The 15,835-nt window shown below is 35.2% G+C and overlaps 1 protein-coding gene and 1 long non-coding RNA gene across 2 annotated transcripts; both read right to left on the bottom strand.

Annotated features, from left to right (window-relative positions):
• Positions 1-172: 172 nt before the first annotated feature.
• On the bottom strand, positions 173-9,323 carry LOC132747581 (E3 ubiquitin-protein ligase MIB1-like). The gene is made up of 3 exons (XM_060737002.1): positions 9,071-9,323; positions 3,340-3,415; positions 173-357 (listed from the first exon to the last, which is right to left on the bottom strand). The coding sequence occupies exons 1-3, from the start codon at positions 9,077-9,079 to the stop codon at positions 188-190; spliced, it is 255 nt and encodes an 84-aa protein (XP_060592985.1). The 5' UTR covers positions 9,080-9,323; the 3' UTR covers positions 173-187.
• Positions 4,308-8,488, bottom strand: LOC132747582 (uncharacterized). The gene is made up of 2 exons (XR_009628143.1): positions 7,838-8,488; positions 4,308-4,520 (listed from the first exon to the last, which is right to left on the bottom strand). It is a non-coding gene; the product is annotated as an uncharacterized LOC132747582 (long non-coding RNA).
• Positions 9,324-15,835: the final 6,512 nt, after the last annotated feature.

Below are 15,835 nucleotides of genomic sequence, written 5' to 3'. Positions count from 1 at the left end.
AAATATTCACGGCCGTGCAATACCATTTTCACAGAGTCGTAAGAGTGTGATTTTAAAGCGCCATAAAGTTGACATAGATCTAGATAAAATATGGAGCTCTAGATTATTACAAAATCATACAATAAGAATGAGATATAATTCGGTTATGGAAATAGGACTGTAGAATGACACACTTTTATACTGTGATTTACAATAAGAAAAACAATATCAATATCTTACCAATTGGAGCGTTATCTAGCACTCTAAGGTCATATTTTCCATCATTTCCCGCTCTATAACGGAGTTCTCGTCCGTTGTCCCATATCACGGTCACTTTGTCGTCTGATGACCCTTCCTTAGGTACATAGATAATGGTTCCTTGAAAAGTAAATTGTAGCAATTGAGGTTCCAAATGCTCTCTATGAAAAATATCAGGGGTGAAATTGCCGTGCACACATTTTTTATATATATTTTTGTAACCTGATACTGTTACGTGAGCTGAATAATCTTTTTGATTTATATTGTGCATTTATTGAAACTACATGTACATGAAAATGGAGTTTCTATTCTGAACAAGAATTTGTAACAGTTACCAACGTCCCCAGCCTCAGGGAAGTTTTATATGAAGCATAAGATTGTGCTATTTCAAAAGATTGAGGTATGGATCTCATGACTTTCAGTCCAAAATTATGACCAATGCTAGATCTGCAAATGCAACAATAAATTTATTTAAGAAATAAAATGAAACGCAGATTTTAAAAATCTATCCCTAAGTGTAAGCTTGGCCTCGAAGGTAGGGGTGCAGGTGTTGTCTTATTATTGTAGCTATTTGTGCCATGTATTTTCAAAATCCCTTGAACTATGACGAAGTTCTAGATCGGACACAAAATATACCCTATAACAGACTTTTCAGGCTCAATCAAAACGAGCCTGCAACATTTTCAATTATGTTGTGTTGGACTTTCTTTAGGGATTCTTGCTTTCTCTATTTGTTAATCCTTGACCTCTAAGTGTGACCTTGGCAGTAGGGACCCAAATTTTGTGCAAAGTATTTTAAAATCCCTTAATCTATGAAAAGGTTATGCACTGGACACAAAATATATCCTATAACAATGTAAATATTTGACCTCTAAGTGTGACCTTGACCTTGTAGGTACGGACACAGATGTTATGCATGACATATCACCTTATCATTCTGACTATTTGTGCCAAAATCCCTTGAAATATGAAGAAGTTCTAGATCGGACACAAAATATACCCTATAACAGACTATGATAAATGTTGACCTCTAAGTGTGACCTTGGCCTTGGAGGAAGAGATGCAGGTGTTGCGCATGACACATTGTCTTATTAAAGTGAATATTTGTACCAAGTATTTTTAAAATCCTTTGATCTATGAAAGTTGTGGACCGGACAACAAATATACCCTATAACAGACTATGTAAATCTTTGACCACCAAGTGTGACCTTGACCTTGGAGGTAGGTAAACAATTGTAGCAAGTATTTACAAAATCCCTTCAAAGATACAAAAAGTTATGGACCGGACACGACATATACCCTCAAATAGACAATGTTGACCTTAAATGAGCAAGTGCGACCTTGACCCTGGAGGTAGGAGTCTGGTTGTTGCGCATGACACATCGTCTTATTATAAAAAAACATTTGTGCAATGTTATTTCAAATTCCTTTGATAAATGACAAAGTTATGGACCGGACACGAACGTATGACGGGCTTCCAGACGGACAGACGAAAGGACGGACGGAGCCTATTTCTACATACCCCTTTTTTCTTCGAAAAGGCGGGGGACAAAAAAAGGCATGTTTTATGTGCAGTAACATATAAACGAGACAAAATGAAAGGATCATTTCTATGATTGTAGAACTCGTGTATAACTTTTAATACCTTTCATTTGGTCGTTGATATTTGGAAATCAATGATGGCTGCCATATCAATCAATGTGTAAATAATATTTTATCAACTAGCACTAATTTCTAATGTGCATATATGCATTTTCAAAATGAATGTGTATAAACTGACTTATAATAAGCTCAGAGCAAGTATAATGAAAAGTAAAGGTAAAAAATGAAGGTTAATGGTGTCCATTTTTATTTGGACTTTTAAAGGTCTGCCGAGGTAGGACAAAAATGGATTTAGCGTATCGGAAATATGTAAAACAATTTGACAGCCTGCTCGTTCTAAAAATATTGTTCAACTCTTAAAAGAGGGTCTTTTTAGAAAATCAGACCGGGCTAAATCACCATCATCAAGATACAGTTACAGGTGATACACGTGTTTTGGAAGATATAGTTACAGGTGATCCACGTGGTTTGAAAGAAACAGTTACAGGAGATACACGTGTTTTAAAGATATACGCTGTTACAGGTGATCCACGTGTTTTTTGAAGATACAGTTACAGGTGATCTACACGGTTTGGAAAATATAGTTACAGGGATCCACGTGGTTTGGAAGATATAATTACAGGTGATCCACGTGGTTTGGAAGATATAGTTACTGGTGGTCCACGAGGTTTGGAAGATATAGTTACAAGTTATCCACGTGGGTTGTAAGATATAGTTACAGGTGGTCCACGTGGTTTGGAAGATATAGTTACAGGTGATACACGTGGTTTGAAAGAAACTGTTACAGGAGATACACGTGTTTTAAAAGATATACGCTGTTACAGGTGATCCACGTGTTTTTGAAGATATAGTTACAGGTGATCCACGTGGTTTGGAAGGTATAATTACAGGTGATCCACGTGGTTTGGAAGATATAGCTACAGGTGGTCCACATGGTTTGGAAGATATAGTCTCAAGTGATCCACGTGGGTTGTAACATAATGTTACAAGTGATCCACCTGGGTTGTAAGATATAATTTCAGGTGGTCCACGTATTTTGTAAGATATAGTTACAGGTGGTCCAGGTATTTTGTAAGATATAGTTACAGGTGGTCCACGTGGTTTGGAAGATATATATAGTTACAGGTGATCCATGTGGTTTGCAAGATAAAGTTACAGATGATCTTCGTGGTTTAGAAGATATAGTTACAGGTGATCATACACGTGTTTTGGAAGATATAGTAACTCGTGATCTACGTGGATTGAAAGATAAAGTTACTGGTGACCTACGTGGTTTGGAAGATAAAGCTTCTCAGATCAATAACAAATCTTCCTTTTGAAATTTTAAAACAGATGTATTTTTACATTGAAATTAAAGTTTTAAATTAAGTTGCCCATGGTGACTGTAAATAAATATTATTCATACACGTATACATGTGAGACCGTCAGATTAAATGTGCATGACCGTCAAATACTATCGTATAAGCTCAAACCATGACAGATATCTTTAAAATAACTAACCGGCATGTCCTAGTCCACCATCTTGTTTTTTACTTTGCCAATCCGGTCCTTGAATAACCCGAATACCTGCTCGGATCTACAATAAATATATTAATAATGAATTAAAACTGTAAACAGAGAAAAAGAAAACGTAACTTTTTCTAACAAATTAAATACGGTGAACTATTTACTGGTTTAACATTTATTTTCTGTGAAATATAGATCTAATTAATGTACATTGTAATTGTAAAAGATACATTAGTATTGAAATCATAAGTTAATCGCGGCATTCAGCTTCTTTGATTTGTTGATAAGTAGTAACAGGAAGTAAAAATGCCAAAGTTAAATTCATTAATCTTGTATGGGCTAGATATTGATCATCGGTGCATGATAATAGCCAAATTGTTATTTGTATTTGATAATCAACATAGGATTGTTTTACAAAAATGGGTGTAGCGGGCTGTTTTTAGTGCATTTTTATTTATTTTTATGTTTTTGTCGTTTGAACGCCGCCTTTCTTGTTGATCTTGTTTATCATATTTTGTGTCGTTCGTTTTTATTTGTGGTGTATTTTCTTCTTTTCTTATCGTAATTTGTTATTGTTGTCGGCGTTTTTTTTCTTGATGATCAACTGGGAATTATTTGAGATAATTTTACTACAAAGTAGCCGCAAAAGCCTGTGGATTTTCTACTTTCGATTTCCGTTCACTTTACATTACGTTATGCGCTTTCGGTTTTGAGGTCAGCTTTGCAAAACAAGTTTTAGTCAGATTTGTAATATTTTTATAATGCAGAAAATAATGATAACATTTTATGCATTATTATATAATTTTATGTCATATTTCTTTTTCATATGTTCTTGTATTTTTGTATAAGTTTTTATGTAATATTTCTTTGTCTTGCGTTTTTCATTTCAACTCTAAATTAGATAACATTTTACACATATTTTGCATTTATTTTAATCAAAGTATATTTCGGCTTAGCAAAACAAACATCCTTAACCATCTTTGTTGAAGAAAACATGCTAAAATATTTTTCACACATTGAAGCCAAATTGTTTGTTTGCTACTGATAGCTAGTCAGACTTCAGCTTTTAGCACCTTTGACATTTCCTCTAACTTCAAAGATTTTGTCGCTCAGAAATCAAATTAAGCCCTTTGGCTTTGCTTAGCAGATTATTAATAACACATTTTTTGTTAAAACTCCTTCTCGGTATTGTTTGGACTGTTTGGCAGATTGAGTAACTCTCCTGGTAGCCTTCCATAAAAAGGACTGTACTTGCAGTCAAAGTTACATTCGCTCACTGTAACTTTGACAAAGAAGTTTATTAATAAATTGTGATTCAACAGTCTTTTAAGTTTGTGGATTTATTATTCCAGGTATGTTGAGTTTCTCATTGTTTATTTTTTTTTCTATTGTTATTCAATGTATTTTTCTATGTCAAGTACAAAACATATTTTTAGTCTAAGTATGTTGTAAAGATTTCTGCTATCATTCTAATAAAACTAATTAATTATTGTTAATCTTTTTATGACAAAAATTTGATATAATTATATATCTCTAGAAGTTGAAAATATAAATGAGATATATGTTATAATTGATTAAAATGAGTTATATGTATAAATAGATAATGGTTTACATCTTGCATTATGTTACTGTATATAAGTGTTTGATAATTCATAAACAATGTGAGTAAAACATGATTGTATGTTCATAAGTATGAATAGGTTCATCTACCTTTCACAGCATAAGCGAGTTCTCTACATAAATAATTCTTATCTAATATTCCCCATAATTATTAAAGTCAATTCTTGTTTAACATCAGTAAAATGCAATTTCCATTATTTTTATCTAAGATGTTAGTTTTCAGTTATCATCCATATTTGCAATGATGTTGTATTTCATGATTGTCTTTAAATTGAAATTTGTATCATTGTATTATATATTTACTGATACATTCGCTCACTGTAACTTTGACAAAGAAGTTTATTAATAAATTGTGATCAACAGTCTTTTAAGTTTGTGGATTTTTTTATTCCAGGAATAATCCTAAGCCGTCCTTAATAGACGCACTATCCCAGTGTTATATTAATTGGTGGGGAACAGTGGTCGTTCTCACATGAACCCAGAAAACCGATATAACTTGCGGCGGCTACAGGAAAACTGACCTGATAGAACCACGTGCTTCAGACTCCAGATCAGAACCAGCAACACCTCCCCGAAGGCAACAGTCAAGCCAGCACACTAGCAACTCGGACAATCAAAGCCCACAAACAGTTGTCAAAGAGATAGAGCTGGATCCAATATGAAAATTGCCAGGAAAAGTCAAAGAAACGGCATGATATTAAAGCCAAGGAACCAACTTTTATCGTAGGTGATTGGGTCCTTCTGAAAAACATGAGAATAAAAAAGGAATTTCTCCAAAGCTCATGCATAAGCATATTGGTCCTTACTATATCAATGGACTCGGACCAAATTTCACATATCGCTTGATTGATTGCAAAACTCAGATTCCTCTGAAAGACTTGATCAATGCATCACGCATCAAAAAGTATGTGAAGCCTGAACCTGTAAGGCAAAAGCTTGCCAAGGCTGCTCAACCTGCTGGGGCCAAAGACTCCAGTGTTGGTCAGTCACCTCCTGAAAAAACCAAAATGGTTAAAGATTCAGTAAAACCCTCTGGGAATTCTGAAGAAGGTGGTAAACATTTGAATTCAGGTTCTATTGTAAAACAGAAAACCATCGATGGACGGAAGCATTACCAATTCAAGGATTCTACTGAATGGATTCCCCTGGAAAAATGCAATCCTGAGGATATTCAAAAACATAACATCCATAAGGCTGAACGTAAGCAGTCTAGGCATGGTATGATGACTCGTAGCAAAGCACGTGTTGCAGAATAATATCAGTAGGATCATTCAATTTTCAATGAAAATTCTGGAACAATTAAGTGGCTTGATGCTTCAGTTCTCTAGTCTAATTGGTATACCAATTTTTAATTTTCAAAATCTTTTTTTTATGTAGTAAGGCCAACCATAACAAATTAACATTTGTTGTCTTATAGTGCTATCAGGTGACTGATCCCCACCTAACCCGGCTACGCTACATACATTTTTTTTTACGTTTATTGTAGGTCCGACTGGAAAACTGAAAGCAATGAAACTACTTCTTTGGGCCATTGTCCTTCTGAATTGTTGTGTTAGGCCTACCACGTGTGCGAAATCATTGTCCAGGCTCAATTATGGAACTGTGTTTAAATTGGCTGCAGATCTGCATCTTTCGAATGACTATTGTTTGCACACTTTAGAGTTGCAAATACCACAATCACTTAGTTTAGACCCACTTGGAACATGTAACAGGAACAATGATACGTGTTTATTAATAAACCATATAGTGGTTCAAATTAACACTATTAGGGCTGAGACATCTGTTCTACTGAACGATACTTTAAATGCAAATAAAATCTGATTGGCCACATATGAAGGATATTTTAATTTTTGTTACCATGAGTGTCACTGTGCTTTCTACATTAATTACGAATTTGTCATTTTGTAAAATAAGGAAACTTTCTGTCGCACTAGTGTTACTTCAGAAAGCCAACTATGTAAAAGGGTTCACTTCAAATGTACCATCTTTTATTTACAAGGCGCCACCTAAACCAGAATCAAGCAACAGTTTTTTTATATTTACTTCAAACTTAACATGGGAACATGCTATTTTCTCATTATGTTTAATACACTTTCTTTTTGTGTTGCTCATATTAACATGCAGGAAATATTCAAACAACAAAACCATGTTACATTTGGAAATAACTTCTGGTGATTCATGCATTATTATGCCTGTAATGCATTTGCCTTTATGTCCTACCTATTGCAAAATCAAAGCACCGTCTGATATCTGTAACTTTGCTTTGCATGGACCATGGTACCAAAAAGTGTTAACCTTTGACTGGCCAAATTTTATCATTACTGACTGTCGTAATAACATGCCAGTCTTGGTGCCAAACAATATCAGTCTCAGTTTGAAACAGTACTTCAAAATACGCTCTATTTTGAAGAAACCCTTCTTTGTTTATGTACACATTCAACATAAGGGGTTCTTAATGCCAATAAATGACCGAATTCAAACTGATTTCACCTCTGATACTCTTTAGAGAAGCTACATTATAGAGTCTAACCAGTCTTTGCATTTGGCCACAAATATGTTCATGTTTCCTTGTGTTATATCACTTGTATATTTACATGTATATATGTTCTTTTGTTGTTTCATTTCAACTTTGGAGTCCAAAGTTAACGGACCATAGGAGACTTTTATAATGCAGAAAATATGATAACATTTTATGCATTATTATATAATTTTATGTCATATTTCTTTTTCATATGTTCTTGTATTTTTGTATAAGTTTTTATGTAATATTTCTTTGTCTTGCGTTTTTCATTTCAACTCTAAATTAGATAACATTTTACACATATTTTGCATTTATTTTAATCAAAGTATATTTCGGCTTAGCAAAACAAACATCCTTAACCATCTTTGTTGAAGAAAACATGCTAAAATATTTTTCACACATTGAAGCCAAATTGTTTGTTTGCTACTGATAGCTAGTCAGACTTCAGCTTTTAGCACCTTTGACATTTCCTCTAACTTCAAAGATTTTGTCGCTCAGAAATCAAATTAAGCCCTTTGGCTTTGCTTAGCAGATTATTAATAACACATTTTTTGTTAAAACTCCTTCTCGGTATTGTTTGGACTGTTTTGGCAGATTGAGTAACTCTCCTGGTAGCCTTCCATAAAAAGGACTGTACTTGCAGTCAAAGTTACATTCGCTCACTGTAACTTTGACAAAGAAGTTTATTAATAAATTGTGATTCAACAGTCTTTTAAGTTTGTGGATTTATTATTCCAGGTATGTTGAGTTTCTCATTGTTTATTTTTTTTCTATTGTTATTCAATGTATTTTTCTATGTCAAGTACAAAACATATTTTTAGTCAAAGTGTGTTGTAAAGATTTCTGCTATCATTCTAATAAAACTAATTAATTATTGTTAATCTTTTTATGACAAAAATTTGATATAATTATATATCTCTAGAAGTTGAAAATATAAATGAGATATATGTTATAATTGATTAAAATGAGTTATATGTATAAATAGATAATGGTTTACATCTTGCATTATGTTACTGTATATAAGTGTTTTGATAATTCATAAACAATGCGAGTAAAACATGATTGTATGTTCATAAGTATGAATAGGTTCATCTACCTTTCACAGCATAAGCGAGTTCTCTACATAAAAATATTCTTATCTAATATTCCCCATAATTATTAAAGTCAATTCTTGTTTAACATCAGTAAAATGCAATTTCCATTATTTTTATCTAAGATGTTAGTTTTCAGTTATCATCCATATTTGCAATGATGTTGTATTTCATGATTGTCTATAAATTGAAATTTGTATCATTGTATTATATATTTACTGGTTATACATTCGCTCACTGTAACTTTGACAAAGAAGTTTATTAATAAATTGTGATCAACAGTCTTTTAAGTTTGTGGATTTATTATTCCAGGAATAATCCTAAGCCGTCCTTAATAGACGCACTATCCCAGTGTTATATTAATATACATACATGTATCTCGTGATAATGAAAATGTTATATATCGATGTTTAACTTATTCTTTTCGGAAATGAATACATATTTATATACATTATTTAGATCTACATTCAACTTATTAAGAAAAAAAACTTACAAAGGCCATAATTTAGTATGTCCAGTCCCACTGTTTATTGCACTAATGAACTAAATTCCAATTTAAGAGTAATTGAAGTTAACTCTGTAAGCACAAATATAATGTCAGAGAAGTAACATGATTGTGCATGCATGAACTCTTTATCACAAATTCTTTGAAAGGAAGTTATTCAAAAAGAAACTACGACCGTTTTCGAAACCCGGAAGGTATGAAATAAATCGAACTCGACTGACGTATATATACTACTTTATAAACTCTTATATCGCTGAACATAACACAGCCGTTTCATTGTCTTTTGAATTGATCGATCTTTACTGTTTTTTATACTTCTCTGTATTAAAATAAAAATATTTACAATAAAACAAACAAATTTAGAGGCTCGCATAATTGACATTACGCCAGAGAAGGGATCGCTCCGCCCACTGATTCACAAGACCCGGTCAGTAAGAACCTTAGCGATGTATTCGCGAAACGTTTATGCCACTAACGTAACCATTGAATTTACCTGAAATAATTTTTGTATATATAAAATTTTGATGCTTTTAATGGTGTTATTGAATAGTAGATCTTTTATTCAATGTATAAATGTATTATTTTTTTTTAAAAATATATAAAAAAATATCTGCATTCACGTATGATGCATGAAACGTTTTGCAAATATCGTGTTATTTCTTGTTGACTTTTATGAAAATTAAAAAATTGGCAAAATATCATTATAATTTATCTTACAAATTCAAATAAGGAGAATATATGAAGAACAGTATATGATTATGTTATGATCATTTTATTTTGAAATAAAAGTAGTGAAACAAGAACAGTAAAATTATATTAGTGACAAAATAAAATTTAATTAAAATCATTTTTCGGGTTATATGTGCAAAATTCAGTTTAGATAATACAGTGTACATTAATTTGTTCATGAATTATTTGAATTGATTCAGAACATTGCATGACCTTGCTATATTTTATGATATGTGATTATGTATTGTTAACATACATTGATATGATTCACGACAAAACACTATACATATTCTCTTTAAAATAAACTTCACATACACCAGACATGATGTTATTGGTATTAGTTTGGTATTAAGGAGATCTATTTGAATATTTAATGTTAATTTATTGAACTTTTTAGAAATATTCAGGTTAGATAATTTCACCCAATTTTTTATCGATTCACTCATTACATTTGCATTTTTACGACTGCGTTTTTATTGACGCTAAACGTAATAAAACAAAAAATGTCATATCTTCTGGATATTTTAGGACCTGGTAATATGTAATAAGATTATTATTAGATAGAGTGGAAACAAAAAAAGTGGATTTGTTTAAACCTTTTCCTTTTTCAATGCATTGTGTTGTAGCCAGGATAAATGTTTCGTACTTATTATTTCCATATGTAGAAATTTATTGACTTTTTGTATAAAAAAACTAACAATATGTCAGTATATTTGGTAACTTAATTAATACATCCATAAAAAGGTTTAAATTGACAGAAGATTAAAATAATTTCAATCTAAATTACTTCTCCCATTGTCTAAGGAAAACGGCGGACTTCGCAGGCATCTTAGCGTGGATTTGATAATGATCGCTGATTGGTTTATCTCTGTGACCCCTGCCAGTTTGATTGACAGGCGGCGTAATGTCAATTATACCCCCCCCCCAGCCAAAAAGGAAAAATATAACGACCAGCTATAACAACCCGTTCACACAGAGCTGCGACTTTAGGACGATCATGCCGATCAAGCCACGATCTGAAAAAGTAGTTGATCGGGACGGTCGGGGGCGATCGGCGTCGAAATTGAGCAATTTGGCAAATTTTGGCCTTCATTACGACTGTACTACGATGTTCCCACGTTCAACGCGCTGCTGACACGCTTCTACTACGATGTTACGCTGACCGATGCCGACCAGCGGCCGCGTTTACTGCGTTTATACTACGCTGCCGCTACGACATTCAAGCTCGCACTACGACGCTACGGAGACCTAGAAGACTGTACGACGATATCGCTACGACGGTGCCGATCATATCACGCTTGTAGTACGCTTTTGGTACGATTTTGGCGATGATATATATATCTTGGGTTTCAAAAATTATTTTCATTTACTTCCAAACTTCAAACATGAACGGACGTATTAATGCTGATCTGATTTATCTGGCTTAACTTCAGCAAGAACAAATATTGGTTGAATTAAAAGTGCACATATAGTTAACAGGCGGAGGCGCAGAAGGAGGCCAAGAAGATACTGGGTACGGCAATGGCTATCTGCAGATAGGAGGCTCCAGTTTGGACAATATGATACACTGATGAGATAACTCCGAATGGAAGACACCAATTTTTCTTCAACTTTTTGAGAATGGAACCAGCGATGTCCGATGAACTGCTCGAGAGAGTCGGCCCCGGGATTCAGAAGAAAGATACAGGCTGGAGAAAAGCGCTAGAACCAGGCATCAAGGTCGCCATTACTATCAGACATCTTGCTTCAGGAGATAAGTACCCTAGTCTCATGTATAACTTTTGTTGCTATGAATACGATAGCGTGTCTCATACCTGAGGTTTGCCAGGTCATTTGTGAGGAATTTAAAGATGAAGTGATAAAGTGTCCAACAACTCCTGATGAATAGTCCCTCATAGCAGACCAGTTCAAGAACAGATGGAATGTTCCACATGCATGCGGTGCACTAGATGGCAAGCACGTGGCCATCAGATGTCCCACAAACAGTGGCTCGCTTTACCACAATTACAAGCACTTCATTTCCGTAGTGCTACTAGCACTGGCAGATGCGGATTACAAATTTCTTTGGATCGACTGCGGAGGTCTTGCCATGGTTCCATGTCTGATGCTCAAATTTTTAACGAATCTGAGCTGAAACAGTGCCTAGAAGACAGATCGATTGGGTTTCCAACGCCAGACCCACTTCCGCATGACATCGAGCCGACACTCTACTTCATTCTGGGAGATGATGCATTTGTGTTGAGAAACCTTATTCGCAAAGAGGTCTAACCAGAGAGCACTTAATCACAAACTACAGAATATTAAGGGGTCGCCGAGTGATTGAAAATGTTTTTGGTATTTTGGCACAAAGATTGCAGGTATTACTCACCACTATGCAGCAATTCCCAGCAGTGATACAAGACATCATAGGGAGTTGTGTATGCCTTCATAACCTCATGAGTTTGCCCTACCCGGCGTTACAAAATGCCCAACTTGACCAAGAGGATGATGATCACTATCCGGAACCTGGTGCTTGGGGACATGAAGCTAACACGCACGAGGTACAGATGCCAAGAGGACCAAACAGGGACAACATCGCTGGGAAAAGACAGAGGAAACTACTTAAACTATATTTTAACAGCCAGGTAGGATCGGTACCGTGGCAGGAAAGAATGATTCCCCACTAGTCTGTGTTATTATGTACAATGAATATGAATGTTTTACCTGCTGCGATTTTGGATTAAGTTCAGATTGTGCAAATGTCTCTGCAGTTATTTTTGAATTATAGTCAGGTCTAGTATGTATGTTTTTTGCGAAGGAATTTAGGTGTTTTATGCAATGTTATCTACATAAAAAGTAATCTTGACAGCTTTTGACAAAAGTATATACTGTTGTATATTGACAGAGTCTCAACAATAGAGCATTAAAGCTATGTTTTAGAATTATGTTATTTTTATTTTGTGAGTCATTAAGTAAATCTGTACCCAAGTAAGTTCTGGTAAAGTATGGAAAACATCGAAAAATGTAGCCGCACAAAGATTATAGGCAAATCAACGTGCCTGAGTTTAAGGAGTAATAAATGATACTAGTATAATGACGAAAGCAATTGGTTATATTTGTTTTATTCACGTACTTCTTGTATAAAATATTAACATATGACACAGTTGTACGGACTCCTGCATTTGACATAGTCGCATTGCAAGTATAGGTTTTTACCGATTAGGCATCATAACTTCTTTTTTAACAACAAAAGCTGATGGTGCAAACCATAAGGCGTTTTTTATAAACATAAAGATTTTTTTATTACAAGAACTTAGACTCATTCTTAAAACATGCATACTTACATACATACGCACGCACACACGCACGGAGACAGACAGACAGACAAAACAACTAAATTTTGACTGAAAACTAAACAGTAATACAATCGAGTTTATACAAGTATTAACTTTATAAATGCAAAGTTTGAACTAAAGTTTTGCAAAATTGTACATACAAACAGCATGCATCAAAAATCTAACATCTGATTTTAGAAACAAAATTTGTTAATTAAGTGCATGTCTGTCAAGACTTCAAAATGACAATAAGAACTTTGACTGCTGCAAAGAAAACGATATTGCTAGGACTGCATGTGTCTATGTATCGTATTATTTAGCGTTTACTGCTGCTGGAGTCCATATATCTAACAGTGAGCTAAGGCCTGCAAACACCATACATGATCCCTCTTGTGACTGTCTACTAGTGGGAGAGGTACATGCTTGCTTGTCTGACTGCTGAGACTGCTGCTGTTGCACCAAAGCACGCGCCTGAGATCCCCACACAGACGTTGTATTGACGACCTGGGATGGCCATTGTGAGGATTGGGCTGCCATTGCATGGAACAGGGATCACTATCCTTGTTTGAGGAAAGGCCAGGTCTAGACTGTACCTGTAAGTGTTGCTGCTCCTGCATGTCAGTGTAACGGCTGACCAATTGTTGTACGTCAGTCTGGAAGCGGCACCAAAAGGTCTTATTAAGGCCTGCCACGGCTTGTTTAACCCAGTCCAGGAAGGCATCACGCTCATTCGGTTTTGGTGTATTCTTGATGCGACCAAGCAACTCTCGCTGCAAGTTAATGAGCTTTTCCCTACTACTTGCTAGGTCTGCCAAGATTGCATCATCGGAGGACCGGTTTTGAGTTAAGGAGGCTCTTGAATACGCGGATGTTGAGGATACACTTGCCGAAGTGGATACCTTGGTAGCGAAATCATCGAGGGTGTCGTGAAAGGAGAGAGCGCCTGCACATGCGGTATAAGCTGGGGCATCAGCAGAGTCTAATGTCATAGTCTCTTCAGGGGTTGTTGGGGCCAACTTTGCCGTTATCTGTAACGAAAATTAGTGTCAATTAATACATTATCAACATTTTTTATGTGCAATGAATATTAACATAGAAAATAACATTGTGCTATTGTACTTGCTACCATAAAAACCATTACACCATCTTAATATGTAACTTGAATCATAATCAATTGGCGGATGATCGGACCCCAACCAGTTTTTGCTTGGAAATTAGTTTTTTCCAAAGGCATCAACACTCAAACATATGACATAATTTCAACTCTATAATGAATGTATGGTTATCTACTTACACTAACAGCGGTGCGCTTTTTGACTTCAATGATATTGGGCTGCAGGAAACCAAACTCACGCAGGATCCAACTGTCCATATCTGTCTGTTCCTCATCCGGAGAACCGGATCGCGTTTACTTGAGCCGCCCATACCTTGTCCGAATGCTACTGTACCAGGTTTTGATGACGTCAACATCTTTACCAAGCAGATTGACCCGTTTCCTCTAGAGATATTCCTACTTCTGGGTTTCTTTATACCCCTTTAGCTTTTTGTTGTAAAGGATTGGATGTGCGCTTAGCCATTCAACCATAGTCTGTTCCTTGTCCTTTGTAGGGTGTGTCAGCATTTTCCTGCGTTTCTGGTGGGGAAGATTTGGAACTTCTACTACATCGGATTGAGGCTCAATAGCGGGATCATCAGGCTGAGGAATTTCCGTGGATGTTCCACAGACGAAGGACCGTCATGTTCTTTTCCGGCTTCGGGATGTTCTGCTGCAGGATTTTCAAGTTCTTGCATGAGTCTCAGAGTTTCAACCACAGTTTTTTCACGGCCTTTACCACTGTTTACGGGGCTTTTTTTCCAAACTGTTGATAAACTTGGCGAGAGCGTAGAGCTTTCCGATCATGAAGACGCTACCGCGATCATACTGCACTTATGTAGACTCCACTACGTTTCTCCTGCGATTTGCCACGATCGGCCACGCTTTGATCGTAGTAGAAGCGGCGTCTATGTGTAAACAGGGGGTTAGAGAAGCAATATGTTTTTGAAAATATTTATTATTAGAGAAGCTTTAATAACAGACCAGCTGTAACCGTATTTTATAGACAAGCGAGGGCTCCCTAGAAATAAACGATGATTGCTATAAAAGTGACGATTTAAGTTTTGCTTATGAGAGCATTTATTGCTTAATTCTTTTACTTCATCATATCACTTTGAATTATAACTGAAACTGATGAAAATAAATTAAAAAATGAAATATCTAAAAAAAACTTCTTCTCTGAAAGTGCAAAGTAATAAGAGCTTTGAAATTTTGTGTGTAGCATAATATAATGAAACTCTTCATTAATTTTTTAAATTATGGCACTGGGGTCAAAATTGTCCCGCCCCAGGGTTCATGTTTTTTTATATTTTACTCAATGTTTCAACTGCAAGGACTAAGTGTTGCAAATGTGTTGTTTTTTACCGAAAATGTAAGTGCATATAACAATGGTGTTGGAGCGTTTACAAAACATTTTATACTGGTGGATATATTTTGTAAATGTTGACGTTATGTAGCAAAATTTTTAATAACGTGTGTAACAGCAACGTGCCAGGATGACAACCTCAGTACGGCGTCCAATGCGATTTTGTAGGAAATTTTGCCATTCTTGGTACTGAGCTTGTTTCAGTTGTTGCAGGTTGGCTATAGTTGGTTCGTACCATTGCCCAAATAAAA

Source organism: Ruditapes philippinarum, unplaced genomic scaffold (assembly GCF_026571515.1).
Source record: "Ruditapes philippinarum isolate M1 unplaced genomic scaffold, ASM2657151v2 ctg4346_1_1_1_1, whole genome shotgun sequence".
In the NCBI taxonomy this organism is placed as follows: domain Eukaryota; kingdom Metazoa; phylum Mollusca; class Bivalvia; order Venerida; family Veneridae; genus Ruditapes; species Ruditapes philippinarum.
This window is presented reverse-complemented; position numbering and strand designations above follow the sequence as displayed.

Excerpts from the sequence above, each read along its gene's own strand:
- LOC132747581 (XM_060737002.1), bottom strand. Across the intron at positions 358-3,339 it reads TGGTGGACTAGGACATGCCG|GAACCATTATCTATGTACCT; the intron begins GTTAGTTATTTT and ends TTACTTTTCAAG.